The sequence below is a fragment of the Pangasianodon hypophthalmus genome, chromosome 24 (genome assembly GCF_027358585.1).
Source record: "Pangasianodon hypophthalmus isolate fPanHyp1 chromosome 24, fPanHyp1.pri, whole genome shotgun sequence".
Lineage (NCBI taxonomy): Eukaryota > Metazoa > Chordata > Actinopteri > Siluriformes > Pangasiidae > Pangasianodon > Pangasianodon hypophthalmus.
The window spans coordinates 3326922-3342513 of NC_069733.1; the positions used below are offsets into that span (position 1 = coordinate 3326922).

The window sequence follows — 15592 nt, forward strand, 5'->3', positions numbered from 1 at the left end:
TCAGCTGCTCAGATTAAACCGTTGATGCCCCAGAGATGTGAGTCACTCAGCAAAATTAGGACATACAGTGTCTTCCAGAAATATTTACACCTTTCATAAAATCGAGGAAAATTGATTCGTATAAATTACACACAATAATTAAAAATTTCCACTCAATTTATATGAGAATCTATTTATCTTTGTTCTAACAACAAAAATTCTTTCTCATTAGAATAGCTTTTTTAAGTGATTGAATGATTTTTTTTTTTCTCAAAAATGTATGTGCCAAAATTATTGACACCCCTAAGGAATATTTCAGTCCCCATGAACTCTATTGTTTCTTTTAATCATGTCCTGTTTCTCTATAAGTATAGATATGATGTTGAACACATGTAAAAATCCCTTTGTCTACCTTTAACATGCGGAAAACCAAAGAACTTTCAAGACAGTGATAGTTGTTGACCTGCACAAATCAGGTAATTGATATAAAAATACATACGCAGGTAAAAATACCATTAATTACAATTAGGGCATTAATTAAAAGTTTCATATGTCTGAAACAGTGAGGAGGAGGAGGAGGAGGAAGAGTTGCACAGTTCAGGTGATTCTTGTGGATTTATTTTTTTAAACCAAATATTAAAAAAAAACCTCTTAGAAAAACATACCCTACTTCAAAATGTTATTTTTATACATTATTTTTGCTCATTTTCATGAAGGATGCCAATAATTCTGGAAGGCACTGCACTAGAGGAAACTGCGTACATTTTCATACTGCATTTGTTTTAATAGCATTCATTGAGAATAAACAGTACCAGCATGGGGCGATGTAGATCTCTGTTGAACTCATTCATTTATTTGAATAATTTAAACCTGACCAAGCTGTACGCATAAGCACTGAGTTGAATATTTGGAACAGCTTGTGGTTCTCCTCACCACACTAAATCAGCTTCAGCAAATTTTCCATTATGGGAACTTTGCACTTACTGTACATCTGAATGTCGAGACATGAAAAAGGTACTTCCTGAATGCCTGTTAGATTTCTTAGCATTTTTCATATCCAGTAGCAGATAGGATCATGTTCTGCTTGAACTTTTATCATTAGTTTATCGTTAATCATCTATCACGATTGCTGCATGGACGTAGACGCTGTTTATGACAACTGGACGTCCCTTTGCCTTCCCAGCCCCCACTATAATCCCAGGCATAGGATGACAAAGGGAAGTCCACAAGTCACATGACTTTGGGGAGGGGAGAAGGGGTCAAACACTGCCTCAATTCCTAATAACCACTTTCTGTTTCCTCAAATGGATCAGAGAGACTTCAGACATCGGTCCCATTCCTAATTAACTGTATGAGCAGTGGCTTGGCTGTTAGTTGCGGTCAGTGGAGATGGATGAGGAGGACAAAGATGATTTCCATACACTACTTGAATTGAATACTAATGGATTGAAAACACTGACCTGAACAGAAAATCCAGTGCCTCGAATGCTACAACATCCAATTGAATAGAACATAATGCCTAAAGCCCATTAACACTAGCCTGAATTTAATAGATAATGGCTTAAGCCCCACAACAGCCACTTCTAGTGAATATACAGGGCCTAAAGCCCAATAACATCCATCCAAACCAAACATACAGTACAAATCCCTCAACACCATACCAAACTGAACATATAAGGCTTAAACAACCCATTACCTACTTTGAATGAATATACAGCCCCACAACACTCATTAAAAACTGAACACCCAAAGTCTAATGCCCCTACAACACCCACCAGAATGAAAACTTTGTCTAAAGCCTCACAACGGCTAACCATACTGAACATCCATGACCTGAAGCCAATCATCACCTGCTCCTACTTAACATCTAAGACCTGAATCCCCTCAGTAGGCACCCAAACTAAACATACAAGGATAAAGACTCTCAAAACCCACTTGAAATGATCTTCCAAGGTTTAAATCTTCCCAACACCAACCCAAACTGATTATACAAGGCCTAAAGCACTATAAAACCAACCCAAACAGATTATACAAGGCCTAAAGCACTATAAAACCAACCCAAACTGATTATACAAGGCCTAAAGCACTATAACATCAACCCAAACTGATTATACAAGGCCTAAAGCACTATAAAACCAACCCAAACTGATTATACAAGGCTTAAAGCACTATAACACCAACCCAAACTGATTATACAAGGCTTAAAGCACTATAACATCAACCCAAACTGATTATACAAGGCCTAAAGCACTATAAAACCAACCCAAACTGATTATACAAGGCTTAAAGCACTATAACACCAACCCAAACTGATTATACAAGGCTTAAAGCACTATAACATCAACCCAAACTGATTATACAAGGCCTAAAGCACTATAAAACCAACCCAAACAGATTATACAATGCCTAAAGCACCATAACACCAACCCAAACTGATTATACAATGCCTAAAGCACCATAACACCAACCCAAACTGATTATACAAGGCCTAAAGCACTATAACACCAACCCAAACTGATTATACAATGCCTAAAGCACTATAAAACCAACCCAAACTGATTATACAAGGCCTAAAGCACAATAAAACCAACCCAAACTGATTATACAATGCCTAAAGCACCATAACACCAACCCAAACTGATTATACAAGGCCTAAAGCACTATAACACCAACCCAAACTGATTATACAATGCCTAAAGCACTATAACACCAACCCAAACTGATTATACAAGGCCTAAAGCACTATAACACCAACCCAAACTGATTATACAATGCCTAAAGCACCATAACACCAACCCAAACTGATTATACAATGCCTAAAGCACTATAACACCAACCCAAACTGATTATACAATGCCTAAAGCACCATAACACCAACCCAAACTGATTATACGAGGCCTAAAGCACTATAACACCAACCCAAACTAAATACACAAAGTACCACCATGCCTATACTAATCCCCCCAATACAAGCCCAAACTAAGCATATAAGGCCTAAAAACTCCCAACACCCATTTTTTTCCCCTCGTTTGGCTGCTCCTGTTCAGGGTCGCCACAGCAGATCATCTATCTGCATATTTGATTCTGGCACAAGTTTTATGCCAGCTGCCCATCCTGATGCAACCCTCCTCATTTCTGGGCTTGCGACCAGCAGTGAGAGTGCACTGGCTTGTGCAACCCTCCAGTGGCTGGGGATGGTTCCCTGACCGGGAATCGAACCCAGACCAACGGCGATCAGAGTGACGCATGCTAGCCACTAGTCCACCAGGGAACAAAAAAACTACAATGCCTAAAGCTCTACAACACCTGGTCCTACTCAACATACAAGGCCCACAGTCCCATAACATCCTCATGAACCAAACACTCAGGCCCTACAGCCCTATAAAACCCAGCAATAATAAATATACAAAGCCTAAAACAGCATAATGTCTATGCTAATCACCACAATGCCAACCCAATTTGGACATACAACTTTCAAAACCCACCTGATCTGAACCTACAAGGCATAAAGCCCTATAACACCAGGACCTACTAAACAGACAAGACCCAAAGTCCTATAGCATCCACATGAACTCTACATACAATATCACCCATTTCAAGCATGACACTGAAAAAGAGATTTTATGTGTATTCTCCACCAATGTCTTTGTGTATCAGAAGAAGATTTCACACCTATTAGTCCATTTGCAGGGAGTGAAATTGATACTCTTGATTCGTTTGCTGTTCGGCTTGGTTTCACACTGTGCAAAATTAAAGGAACCAAGGAAAAGGAAACAATTGGATTGTTTTGAGAGTGATTGCTGTGTCCTCACCTTCCCAAACTACTTGCACCAAGGGAGAAAACCCACCAGGATTCAAGCTAACTAAACAAAGCATATGTGGAAGGTGAGTGTTACTGGATAGTAATACTGATCTCCTTTATGTGTCACAGATATCTGCTAATGACTGCAACTTCTTCACTGACATCTTTGTAACTGATATTGTTCTGATAGACAGGCTGATTCCCTCTGCGTCAGTTCATGTCAGATATACTGTGTATTCCGTGATCTTTTATTTCTCATCATTTCATTTATTCAGTATTGATTAATGACTATGACAGATGCCGTACTCGACTCGAACTCAATAGCTGAAAGTGCATCGAGGAATCTCAAGCCTCAATACACAGTGCAATTAAAAATGCCCTGTCCCAAGAGAGATAATCCACCATGAGTCCTTGGAGTGCATAATCACTTTTTCCCAGCATGCCGTTTGCCTGACTGCACTAGAAACTAGCAGGGTGGAGACTCACGTGTGTTGATCTTCTGCAGAGAGATGTGTTTCTCCAGCTGGCGGCGAAGCTTAACCTCGGCACCATACTTGCCCGTGGTGCCGTTGTCAGCTAGGATGAAGTGCGAGTGCAGGCTGTTCAGGACAGTCAGTTTACTCAGAGGATTCGACATGGTCTGGTATGGCCGGACCACCTGAAGCACACACACAGACACAGAAGAAAAATGTTAGCTTTTGGGTGATTAAATGTGCTGTCTGATCATTTCTCACCTAGCTGTCTAGAACCTAGCAGATTACACATGATGATTAAAGGTCTAGTGGGTTATGAGTTATTAAAGCTCTACAATGGGGCTACGAATGGAAGTTAAAGAGGCTGTCTAATGGGTTGTAATTATTAGTGATGGTGAAAGAGGTTGTCTGATGGGGACTAAAGGTGCTAACTGAGTGGTTATTATTATCAGTAATGGTTAGAGGTGCTAGCTGATGGGCAATGATTGTGAATGGTGAAAAAAGGTCTTTTATGGTGTTTTATGTGTAATGTGCATTTGCTTGGCATGTGCTTTATTAGCAAATGTAGCAATCATCATCTTGGCTCATAGTGTGGGCCAAAGCACAGGCAGGCAAATTAAGCTGAGACACAGGCAAGAGTCATAGAACTGACAAACTTGGAAACAAGGCTCGGAGTTAACAACACTAGATGCATAAGTCTTTGATAAGACTTTGCAAAGATATGAAGACACAATGTGGAATAAATAGACAAACTAATCAAGGACTAAACACAGAACAGGTGAACACAATAGGGTAACAAACCAGTGACAGGACAAGGGCAGAGACAGGGCTAAAATAGAAACAAAGGCACATGGCAATTTAAGAAAATGAACATGGAGAACCCAAAACATAACATGCTTGTCACACTGGGAACTGCAATGTGTCCTGAGAGGGTAAATTTGTGTCATAGTGAGTGATAGTTAAAGCTGTTTTGAGTGATTAAAGGTGCTGTTTATTGGGTAATGATGTACTAAACATTATGATTATGAGTGATGATTAAAGGTGATATTTGAGAGGTTATGAGTAAATAAAATTTGTAAATTGTATGTTTAAAATGTTTAAAGGGGCTGTCTGTTGTATTATGAGAGATTAAAGGTGCTGTCTGATAGATTGTTATTATGAATCATGGCATACTGTGGTGGTTAAGGCTGTGTGATTAAGGTTGCATAGTGTACAAACACAGAACAGGTGAACACAATAGGGTAACAAACCAATGACAGGAGAAGGGCAGAGGCAGGACTAAAATAGATACTAAGGCACATTATTATTATTATTATCATTATTATGAATGAAGGCTTATGAATTAGGTGTAATAAGTGTTGGTTTAAGCTATTATGCATGATTAAAGGTGCATAGTGTATATTTTATACTTTGTATACTGTCATGCTACATGTTTTAACCAATGTTATAACGTTACAGTATAATTAATGCTAAAGAAGAGCCTTAAACACACAATAATATAATAATATAATATGATAACGTAATATCATGCATGTTTGTCTACAATGCCAGGATTTATTAAATGCTTATTGTTCTGATATCTCTGTGTATATTAAAATTATAGGTCAAAACTATAGGTCTTTTCCTGTTTATGACTTCAGAGAGACCACTGGCAGAGAGAAAGAAAAGGGAGGACAAAAATATTTTATGGTAATTTTTGCTGTCTCTTTTTCTTCAGTTTCTCTTTTTAAAAGCATGACCAGCCGACCTCAGGAAAAGAATCTGAACTTCGAGGGAGTGAGAGAATGAGATATGAAGAGAGTTAGTAGAAATGGGCAGTCATAAATAACACATAAGTGTGTTTCTTATCTGAGCCTGTGTGACTAAGATAGCTCATAGCAGTTTGTGTAAATTATTCAACACATTTTTGTCATTCCTAATGTAGAGAATACATGAATGTCTTAAGTATATTATTATTATTATTATTATTATTATTATTATTATTATTATTATTTCTTTTACAAATTTAAAATCAGAGCTACAAAGCAGTAACACTATGCTATACCCACTATAGTATGGGCCATATTCAGAGTTGGCAACTAAAGTCCAAACGCTGTGTCAATATTTATGTTGGGAAAGTTACACATATTCAGAGTCGGGTTATGCACATGCTTAAGTCAGTCTTCTGGGCTCCCAATTCAGAATTATGCAAATCATCTGCATGTAGTTCAAACGTCTGAGGTTGGCAGATCTTTCTATAGTAGAAGGGTCTGAAACAGGGTTTTCAATAGTGTTTGGACACAATTGCCAAACAAAAGCCCCAAAATAATATGATGTAGCATAATTAAAAATTAAAAAAGACATGTCAGTATTTATAGTATAGAATTTTTTGCATGATTACATACGTCTTTGCCTACGAGGTCCTCCTGGTTTTCCACTATGCCCCAGGGGGCAATGCCGATGGTGCAGATTTTGCCCCGGGATTTGGAGGCGTGGTCTTTCAGAGCATCACCAACATGTCTGATAACCCCTGCAGGTTAAAAGCAGGAATAGACTATCTATTATACATAAAATTATAAATCAACATTCTTTGGTGTACACATTTTTTACTGTCACAAAATTGGACTGTTTTTAACTGTGACTACAGGCTTTTCCAAATATCCCTTGCTGGATAACAAAAAGCCCATGAGGTAGAGTCGGACCTGATTCAGCTCCGCCTACCTGTGAAGAGTCAAGCCAAAAGTCAAAAGCCAAAATATTTCAGGCTGGATAAGTGTGTTAACAGTGTTTCATGGGTTAGGAAGTTAAGGGTTAGGGTTAAGCTTATAGGAGAAGTTGGATCAAATCCAGCTCCACCCCTGGACTTTTGGTCCTATCTTGGATTTTCATGCAAAATGCACCCTGATGACACATAAAAACAGGTGCAACGAGCTTAATCTATCTGTCCCTCGGTCTGTTCTTGATAACAAGCAACAGCAATTCTCTAAAAAGCCTAAATTAAATATTTCCTAAATGACATTCAGCCTCCTCCACCTCTCAGGTGTTATTAATGATAATTAAATTTCACTCAGAGCTGTTTGGCAATCCCTCAGCTCACGTCTCTCAACATCTTAATAACGGTGGACATACTTTAAGTATAGGATGTGTTTGAAATTTTCCCCAGGAGAAATCCGGTATGAAAACATTAGAGGTTTCAAAAGAAGTCATCTGCATTCACGGTTAACGCAGTGAAGTGGAAGTAGTGAACGCACCAGTGTTGACTCCGCCGGTGAAGATCCAGGCTCCGGTGGTCATGGCGGCTTTGATCAGGCCCTTGCCGAACACCTGCTTGAGTTTGGGCTGCAGCTCGAAGTTCTGCAAGCCGCCGTGCACAGAGATGAGCAGTTTGGGAAGCTCTAGCTGCCACTCTTTAGTCATGAGGTGCAGCAGCAGGTCGGCTTTGGTGTCATACGACACGCGCACGTACTGACCAATCACAAAGCACAAACAAAATCTAACTTTATTCATGGGTCATTTCAACTACATATTATATTATACACACTTTATATAGTTTCGTCTTCTGGGTTCTGCTTCTGAACTTTTTTCAGTGTTGATGACTTGATAAAATATTGTTAAGAGGTTGATCAGTACTAGATCAGGTCCTTACCTTCTGCTCTTACTGAGTGTGTGTGTGTGTGTAATGTGTTCAGGTACCATGGCTTTGTTGGAGTGGCCTCCTCCCTGGAACTCGATTGTGCCGAATGCGTCAGTGGGACTCAGCTGTGTGTGTTTGCTGATGGACCATTTTTCAGACAGGCTGTCACTCTTCAGCACGCGCTCCGATCTGTCATTCTGATTGGACGAAATGCTGGGGGGCAGACCCACGTGCTGGCCAATGAGACGGCCACAACAGCACCTGGCCAGAAACAAAATAAAATCAAAAATGAACCCAATACTGTACTCTATGCTATATGTGTAAAAGACCCGAGGGTTTTTCGGTTTATTTGTGTGATTTTTCAGGTGTGTATACATTTTTAATCACTGATAAATTCTTGTTAGCAGACATTTTGGTCTTTATGAAATATCATATAATGTGATCTAAAGTTTTTGATCTAAATCTTGCCATAAAGGATCAGAGAAAAAGCCACAACTCTTACATCTTTAAGTTTTCAAATTTTGTTAAACATTTTATTCTTCATCGTTTATTTCAGAATCATTGTCCGTGAATAATTTATGACAGTGGCAAATGTTCTCTTGTTTCTTTTCATTCCTTTTCAGAAAGTGCTTTATCCTGGTTAGGGTTGTGGTGGATCCAGAGCCTACCCTCATTGTATTGACACAAACATTCACAACTGGGGGAATTTTTCTTAGCCGATCCACCTACCGGCACATTTTTGGAGACCTAAGACCCATGGAGAGAACACACAAAACTCCACACAGACAGTAACCCGAGCTCAGGATCGAACCGGCAAGACTACCCGCTACGCCAGTGTGCCTCGCTTACTTCTTTGTCAGTGCTCATTCTTTTTGCCTATTAAAAAGCTCCATCTGACCTGTCTGTACTCCTCGTCATATTAGCTTACCATTTTTTTCCCCATAAAGCAGACATAGAGTTATTATTATTGCAGAGAGTTTTAAAAGTGAGTACACTTTGCAACCTTTGTATTATGATGTTTTCAAATTTAATATCACGCTAAAGTCTGTTCAAGGCCTTAATTAGGATTAACTGCAGTCGACTGGAGAGACTTTAATATTGAGACATCAGGGGTTTCTCTCTAACATCAATATCACAGCTATATATACACTGTATATATATATATATATATATATATATATATATATATATATATATATATATATATATATATATAAAAAGACTCAAAATTAGATTAAAAATACATTTGCTCTTTCTGATTCAACACCGTAGGGATGATAAAACAATACAAAGAAAACAATACTAACTAGCTGTTCCTCACAAGAGTACACAAGACTTCCTGGAAAGAATGTTCTTGCCAAGAACAAACTCACAAGGGTACGACAGCAGTGCACGCTTGTTTTCATAAAGATTTGCAAGAAGTTTTGTGTCTTTTGGAGGCTATTGCTCACTATGTAACTTCGCAAACCACAGTCTCCTGGCAAGATGAGCCAAGAGCAGATATTCAGCCAAAAATATGAACCATATTCAGTCTCACAGAAATACATCATACACTTTTTTAAAAATAAACAAATTGAAAACTATCAACTATGGGTCACCTGCTTCACCACTGCTATGTCGATATGAATTATGTGGCTTTGAAATTTATCATTTGTCGGCAAGTTACCAAAGCTAGCGTGATATTAGGGTGGTACTGAGAACTCTTCTGCAAAAATATTACCATTTTTTTATTTTAAAAAAATAGAACCATTCTCCAGTATAAGAATTGATCTAAAGTGGAAAATAACAAGCGAGTACACAAGAACAACCCTGAACAAATAATTGAGAAACACAACCATTTACACCATGTGTTTGGAACATCCATTTGTTGGATGAAATATACTACATGACATCAAATAATGTATGAACAGGATATTTAAGATACTTCAATTTCACAAGGACTTCTCAAAAGCTCTTTGTTTCGAAGTTATATGTATGGAAGACTAGGAAAATCCTTCACATGGAGAAATTTTTGACATTTTCTACACTAATCTCACGGTAGTGGATTCAGACTTTGGTATCCTGGTGTACATGAAGGTCAGGCTCTTAAAGGATGCTTTTTTCCACCACTGGTCTGGAAATACAGTTAATCTGAGAAGGCAGGTCATCATCTATCCCTTTCCATCTCCAACTCTCATCTTCTTTAAATCAAGCCATGTTTGTTATTATTATTTTTACTCCCAGATATTTCTCTCTTCTATTAAAATAAATGGCATTGTATTTGTTGTAATTCAACTCTCTAGTCAAGTCTAAGGATGTAATATAAGGATTCTCACCTGTGGGGGTCTTTGGCACTGACGATGATGTGCACACATTCTCTCTTGCTGAAGGCTCGCTCGATCCACGATTTCTGAGCCTGAGGAGACACAGAAAAGAGTTTGGGCTCCAAGCATACAAAGCAAAAGACCTCTGGGTAATAAAACTCATACTCAGCTTCCTTTCCTACACCAAAAAGTCAATCATTGCAACCTGTAACACTTAAACATTTAACGCATTTAAGAGGCCAAAAACTTGCTTTACCTAAAAAATCCAAAAAAATGGTCCTAGAATTATCACAAAACCAAACACACTCCCAAAGGAACTTGAGTGGTGAACACCAAACAAACCCTAACATCTCAAAAAAAAACCCAAAAGCACAAAGAATCCAAAGTTGTGAACACTGAAAACCAACAAGACCGGTGTACTTTGAATTTAAAAAAAAAAAAAAAAACACCTTGGAAAACCCAAAATGAGCACAATGTTTGAACAAGTCAGTGTTCAGGTCACTCACCCTGACCCCAACCTTCCCACGGTAAACCCCAGGACTTATAAAAACCTGGCCTCTGGGTTAGCTTGTACAGGGAAACCCTGGTGCGATGAATCAGCAGATCACCGGCGACCCGCATTCACGCCACCGTGAACACACACAAAGTAGGTCCTGAAGTGAACGAGATGGTTTGTGACAGAGTTGGTGGGAGAAGCAGAGGCAGCGTTCATGTGCTGTGACAGGGAGATGTGTTAACACAACAGGAATGCTGGCTTTCGTCTGAGAAGCGAGAAAAAAACCCCAAAAAAACAAAGGAAAACAAAAAGGAAGGAAAAAAGGACCCCACTTTAAGATAGATCTAGAGAAAGGGAAGGTTATCGAGCCGTAAATAGAAAGTATAAATTGAAATAGATTTTCCTGTCTCTGGTACTAAGCAGCAACAGAACTCATGACAGGCTGAGTGAGTTACCAAGATAAAACAATAAAGCTGCACATTTCTTAAAGAAATTATATGGCTAAACACAATTTTCTGCAAAACACAGTCCATAAGCTGCAATATTTGATGCTTGTTCTTTCAGTTTTGTATTGAATCGAACAGGATAATTTAGCTAACAAGTAAGGGAAGCCTCGACTTATAGCCTCGACGTTAGCGTCACGCAAGCTGCATGTTTAAACCATCAGAGCACTGTTTCTACATAAATTTGCTAAGTTACTCAATCTAAAAATAATACCCAAATAAATTCGCAATTAACCTCCAAATAAACATACATTTCAGCCTTCACATGTTGGGTGTTGATACCAGACTATATCCTGAGGAAGAAAACGATTGGGCTTCAAGACTGATTGAAGATTGAAGCCATTTTTAGAGTTAAAGGTGTGTGTCAGACTGTTTCAGGAACTGCACAAGAGGTATAAATGTATTACTTGGAAAAATAAATTCATGTGGAAAACCTTCAGGCTGAAATCGGACAGGTTTGACACAAGCGTGTTGTCCAAAGCTTGGATTGGATCATGAGTGTGTTGGCGTGTACAGGTACCAGATTGCTCAGATGCTTGCATGTATAGAAAGAGTGTTTCATGTTCATGTAATTATCTAAACAGCCAATCATGTGGCAGAAGCGCAATGCATCAAATCTTGCAGATACAGGTGAAGAGCGTCAGTTACTGTACATACTAACAACCATCAGAATGGGAAAAAAATGAGATCTCAGTCACTTTGACTGTGGCATGGTTGCTGGTGCCCAACGGGCTGGTGTTAGTATTTCAGAAACTCCTGGGAATTTCACACACAACAGTCTCCAGAGTTGTGAAGAATGGTGTGAAAAACAATAAACGCCCAGCGAATGGCAGTTCTATGGGTGGAAACACTTTGTTGATGAGAGAGGTCAGAGGAGAATGTCCAGACTGGTTTGAGCTGACAGGAAGGCTATGGTAACTCAAATAATCACTCTTTACAACCACGGTGAGCAGAAAAGCATCCCAGAAAGTATAACACATCAAACCTTGAGGCGGCTGGGCTACAATTTCAGAAAAGCGTATCAGGTTCCACTCTTGTCAGCCAAGAACAGGAATCTGAGGCTACAATGAGCACAGACTAACCGAAACTGGAGAGTTGAAGATTAAAAAAAGAAAAAACAAAATCTTTATCTATAATGTTACTACTTGTCACTAGCGCCATGGACTCTGAATAGATTCCATGAAGCTGGGAGAATAAACGCATCATCTTTAAACTCTGGTTTCTTGTATTTTTCTAAACGAGCCATGTTCGCAAGATTACGAATCAGACCACTGATGGTAAACAAAATGAAAAATCTATTTAAAAAATAACTCTTTTTTCTTATCTAATGTCACAACGTAGCTAATCTCTGGCCTGATGAGCTGCCTTCAGCTAAATACATCCATATGATTGAACTTCAACATCTGGATGGTGGTCCTCAATTAGCGACCCACGCTGCATACTATAGTATTATAATCTTGAACAGCTCTCGATATTCATCAGGACACCTCCCCTAGCAATAACACAAAACCCTCCATATATTTATAATACCGTCATAGCATTCAAATATACTGTTATATATAACAAATACTATAATGCTGCTTAGTTCTAATTCATTTACTATATCCTTTATCTTTGATTTGTGTTAGTAATAAACACTACCTAGTGTCCTCTTAATTAGTAACTAATAAACTAGTCCAAGATGGATGCAATATATAATTATATACTATAACTATTAACAAAGTAATTCATTTTGTTTATATAGTTGAGGGTTGATTAGACAGTATGGTCCAATAGTCGACTTCTAACTTTTCATATCAAACCCTAATATAAATTTTATTAAATAACTCAGATTAAATCACAGGCTTAAATCAAATAGAAGCAGTAGAGACAATAACGTGCAATGATGAAGTCGAGATCGTGTCGATGGTCATTAGGGAATGATCTTTAACAGTGTGATAAAAGTGAATTTGTGAGCTTTTGAGGTAAAAAAAAAAGATGATTAAGAAATGTGATGTTCAGATTTTAATTACAAAGATTCCTCAAGTTACTATAAAGAGCAGTAAACAGTAATAAATGAAACAATGTCAATATTTGGTGTGACGATCTTTCGCTTTTTAAAAAAAATAGTATCTCAGGTACAATTAGTGCAGTTTTATAAGGAAATGAGCTGTAAGTGTTACTGAGCATCTTGCAGAAGCAGCCACAGTTCTTCTGGAGACTTTGACTGTCGACTCGCTTCTTATTTCTGCAGCGAAACCCAGCAGCCTTCATTATGTTTTTTTTATCTGAAAAGTGTCTCTTATGGAATCTGCTGCTTTCTTTACTGAAATACAAACATTTTTCTCTAACATTTAACTTTGTGCTGGAAAAACTAATGTTAGGAAATCTAAAAAGTTTTTGTACTGAATCAATAATGTAGAAGTCATAAAATAAAAATCTATAACAAAGTTTGTACTAAAAAAAAGGAGTGCTTAAGACTTTTGCACAGTACTGTATATATATATATATATATATATATATATATATATATACATTTTTTTGTGGTTTTGCAATAAATATTACCCGAATCCGTTTTCTTCTGGTGTGTAAAAATGTAAAATTCCATTAAAAAGTAAACTTTTGAAAGCTACTGCAATAATAATAATAATAATAATAATAATAATAATAATAATGACGATCCAGTAATCAAGCTGAAAATATATCAGTATGTCTCTGTATTCTTTGGATTTAACATTGAAGACATTGAAATGCAACATTTTGCTCAGTCTTAACAGAGAAAGTTGTGTTAATGCATAGAGGAACTGCTGAAACTGATTTTAAGTAATATATTTGTAGTATAAACTGAGTAAAGTCTTGTATTTATCTTTGATAACTCTTGAAAGAACTAAATAAAAAAAAAATTACCTGTATGAATTCTTGATCTGTATAAGAAAGCGTCCATCTCCGTGTGTGTTCTCGGTGTAGATGCCGATATACTGAGAGTCTCTCTCTCTCTCTCTCTCTGTGTATGTGTGTGTGTGTTTCTTGCTCAGCTGTCTTACAATTTCAGTAGACATCACACACACACACACACACACACACACACTTTTCTATCTTTATGAGGCCCTTTCATTTTCGCTATATATCCAGCTATACCTACATCTAACCTTAATTTCAGTAACCAGAAGGAAATATTTTCTGTTTTTTGGCTTTTTTTGTAAGTTCAAAGCTTTAAAAACTCTGTGTTTTTTGTTTGCGACTTATCGTGAGGACATTTTGTCTTTTCAGTCCTCATAAATGAAAACTTCAATACATGTAAACACACTCCAAAAAAACAAAAAACGCACACTCTCATTATATTTTCCTATAAATCAGCAGTACAAGGGTTTGTATTGCAATACCAGATTACGCCCTCTCTCTCTCACACACACACACACACACACACACACACACACAGAGTGAGAGATTGACGCTAGCCGAGAACTTTACACTCCCCTCACACACTCACCCTGAAATTATTCTATAAACAGAGGGCTATAATAGTGTTACATGAAGGCAGCACAATGGTCACCATCCTGCACTTCTTAAACACCCACCCACACACACACAAACACACACACACACACACTACCTGTGGGCATAAAATGTCAGCTATAATTTTTGTGCTCTTTTTTCACTGCATGACCTTCGGAACCAAACTGGAACTGTTGTTATTGTTCAAAGATTCCTTCTGTTTGGATTTTGGTACCTGCTGAAGATTTACACCAACAAACGCCAATGCTACTCTGTGGGGGGGCGTGGCTAGTAGGACCACTGATGCTGATTGGCTCCACGTATCGCATCACATAGCATGCAAGACTTAAATGCACCAATTCTCAGGAGACTGCTGAATTTTTTTTTTTTTTTTAAATTTGATTGAAATGAGTGAATATGGACGTGTGGAGTGATGATGAGACACAATGCTGATTTTTTTCTGTTAATATATGCTAGTTAACCAAACGACCAATCTCAGCTGAGCTAGTCACACTGCAAGTTAGGGTTATGGTTAGGGTTATGGGTTAGGGTTATGGGTTAGGGTTAGGGTTATGGGTTAGGGATTATGGGTTAGGGTTAGGGTTAGGGTTATGGGTTAGGTTTAGGGGTTAGGGTTATGGGTTAGGGTTATGGGTTAGGTTTAGGGGTTAAGGGTTAGGGTTATGGGTTAGGGTTATGGGTTAGGTTTAGGGGTTAGGGTTATGGGTTGGGGTTAGGGGTTGGGGTTTGGGGTTAGGGTTAGGGTTAGATTTAGGGGTTAGGTTTAGGGGTTGTGGTTATGGGTTAGGGTTTGGGGTTGGGGTTAGGGTTATTGGTTGGGGTTAGGGGTTATGGGTTATGGGTTATGGGTTATGGGTTAGGGTTAGGGTTAGGGGTTAGGGGTTATGGGTTATGGGTTAGGGGTTAGAGTTAGGGGTTAGGGTTATGG

The 15592-nt window shown here is 38.2% G+C and overlaps 1 protein-coding gene across 11 annotated transcripts in view; it reads right to left on the reverse strand.

Annotated features, from left to right (window-relative positions):
- The window catches only part of trpm3 (transient receptor potential cation channel, subfamily M, member 3), a 179062-nt gene that overhangs the window by 63122 nt on the left and 100348 nt on the right, over positions 1-15592 (reverse strand). For all 11 annotated transcript variants that reach the window (XM_053228776.1, XM_053228779.1, XM_053228773.1 and 8 more), the window contains 5 exons: positions 10183-10262; positions 7927-8128; positions 7485-7698; positions 6639-6763; positions 4268-4439 (listed from right to left, as the gene is read on the reverse strand). In XM_053228776.1, coding sequence (XP_053084751.1) covers positions 4268-4439; positions 6639-6763; positions 7485-7698; positions 7927-8128; positions 10183-10262 — 793 coding nt within the window. The remainder of the gene's footprint in view (positions 1-4267; positions 4440-6638; positions 6764-7484; positions 7699-7926; positions 8129-10182; positions 10263-15592) is intronic.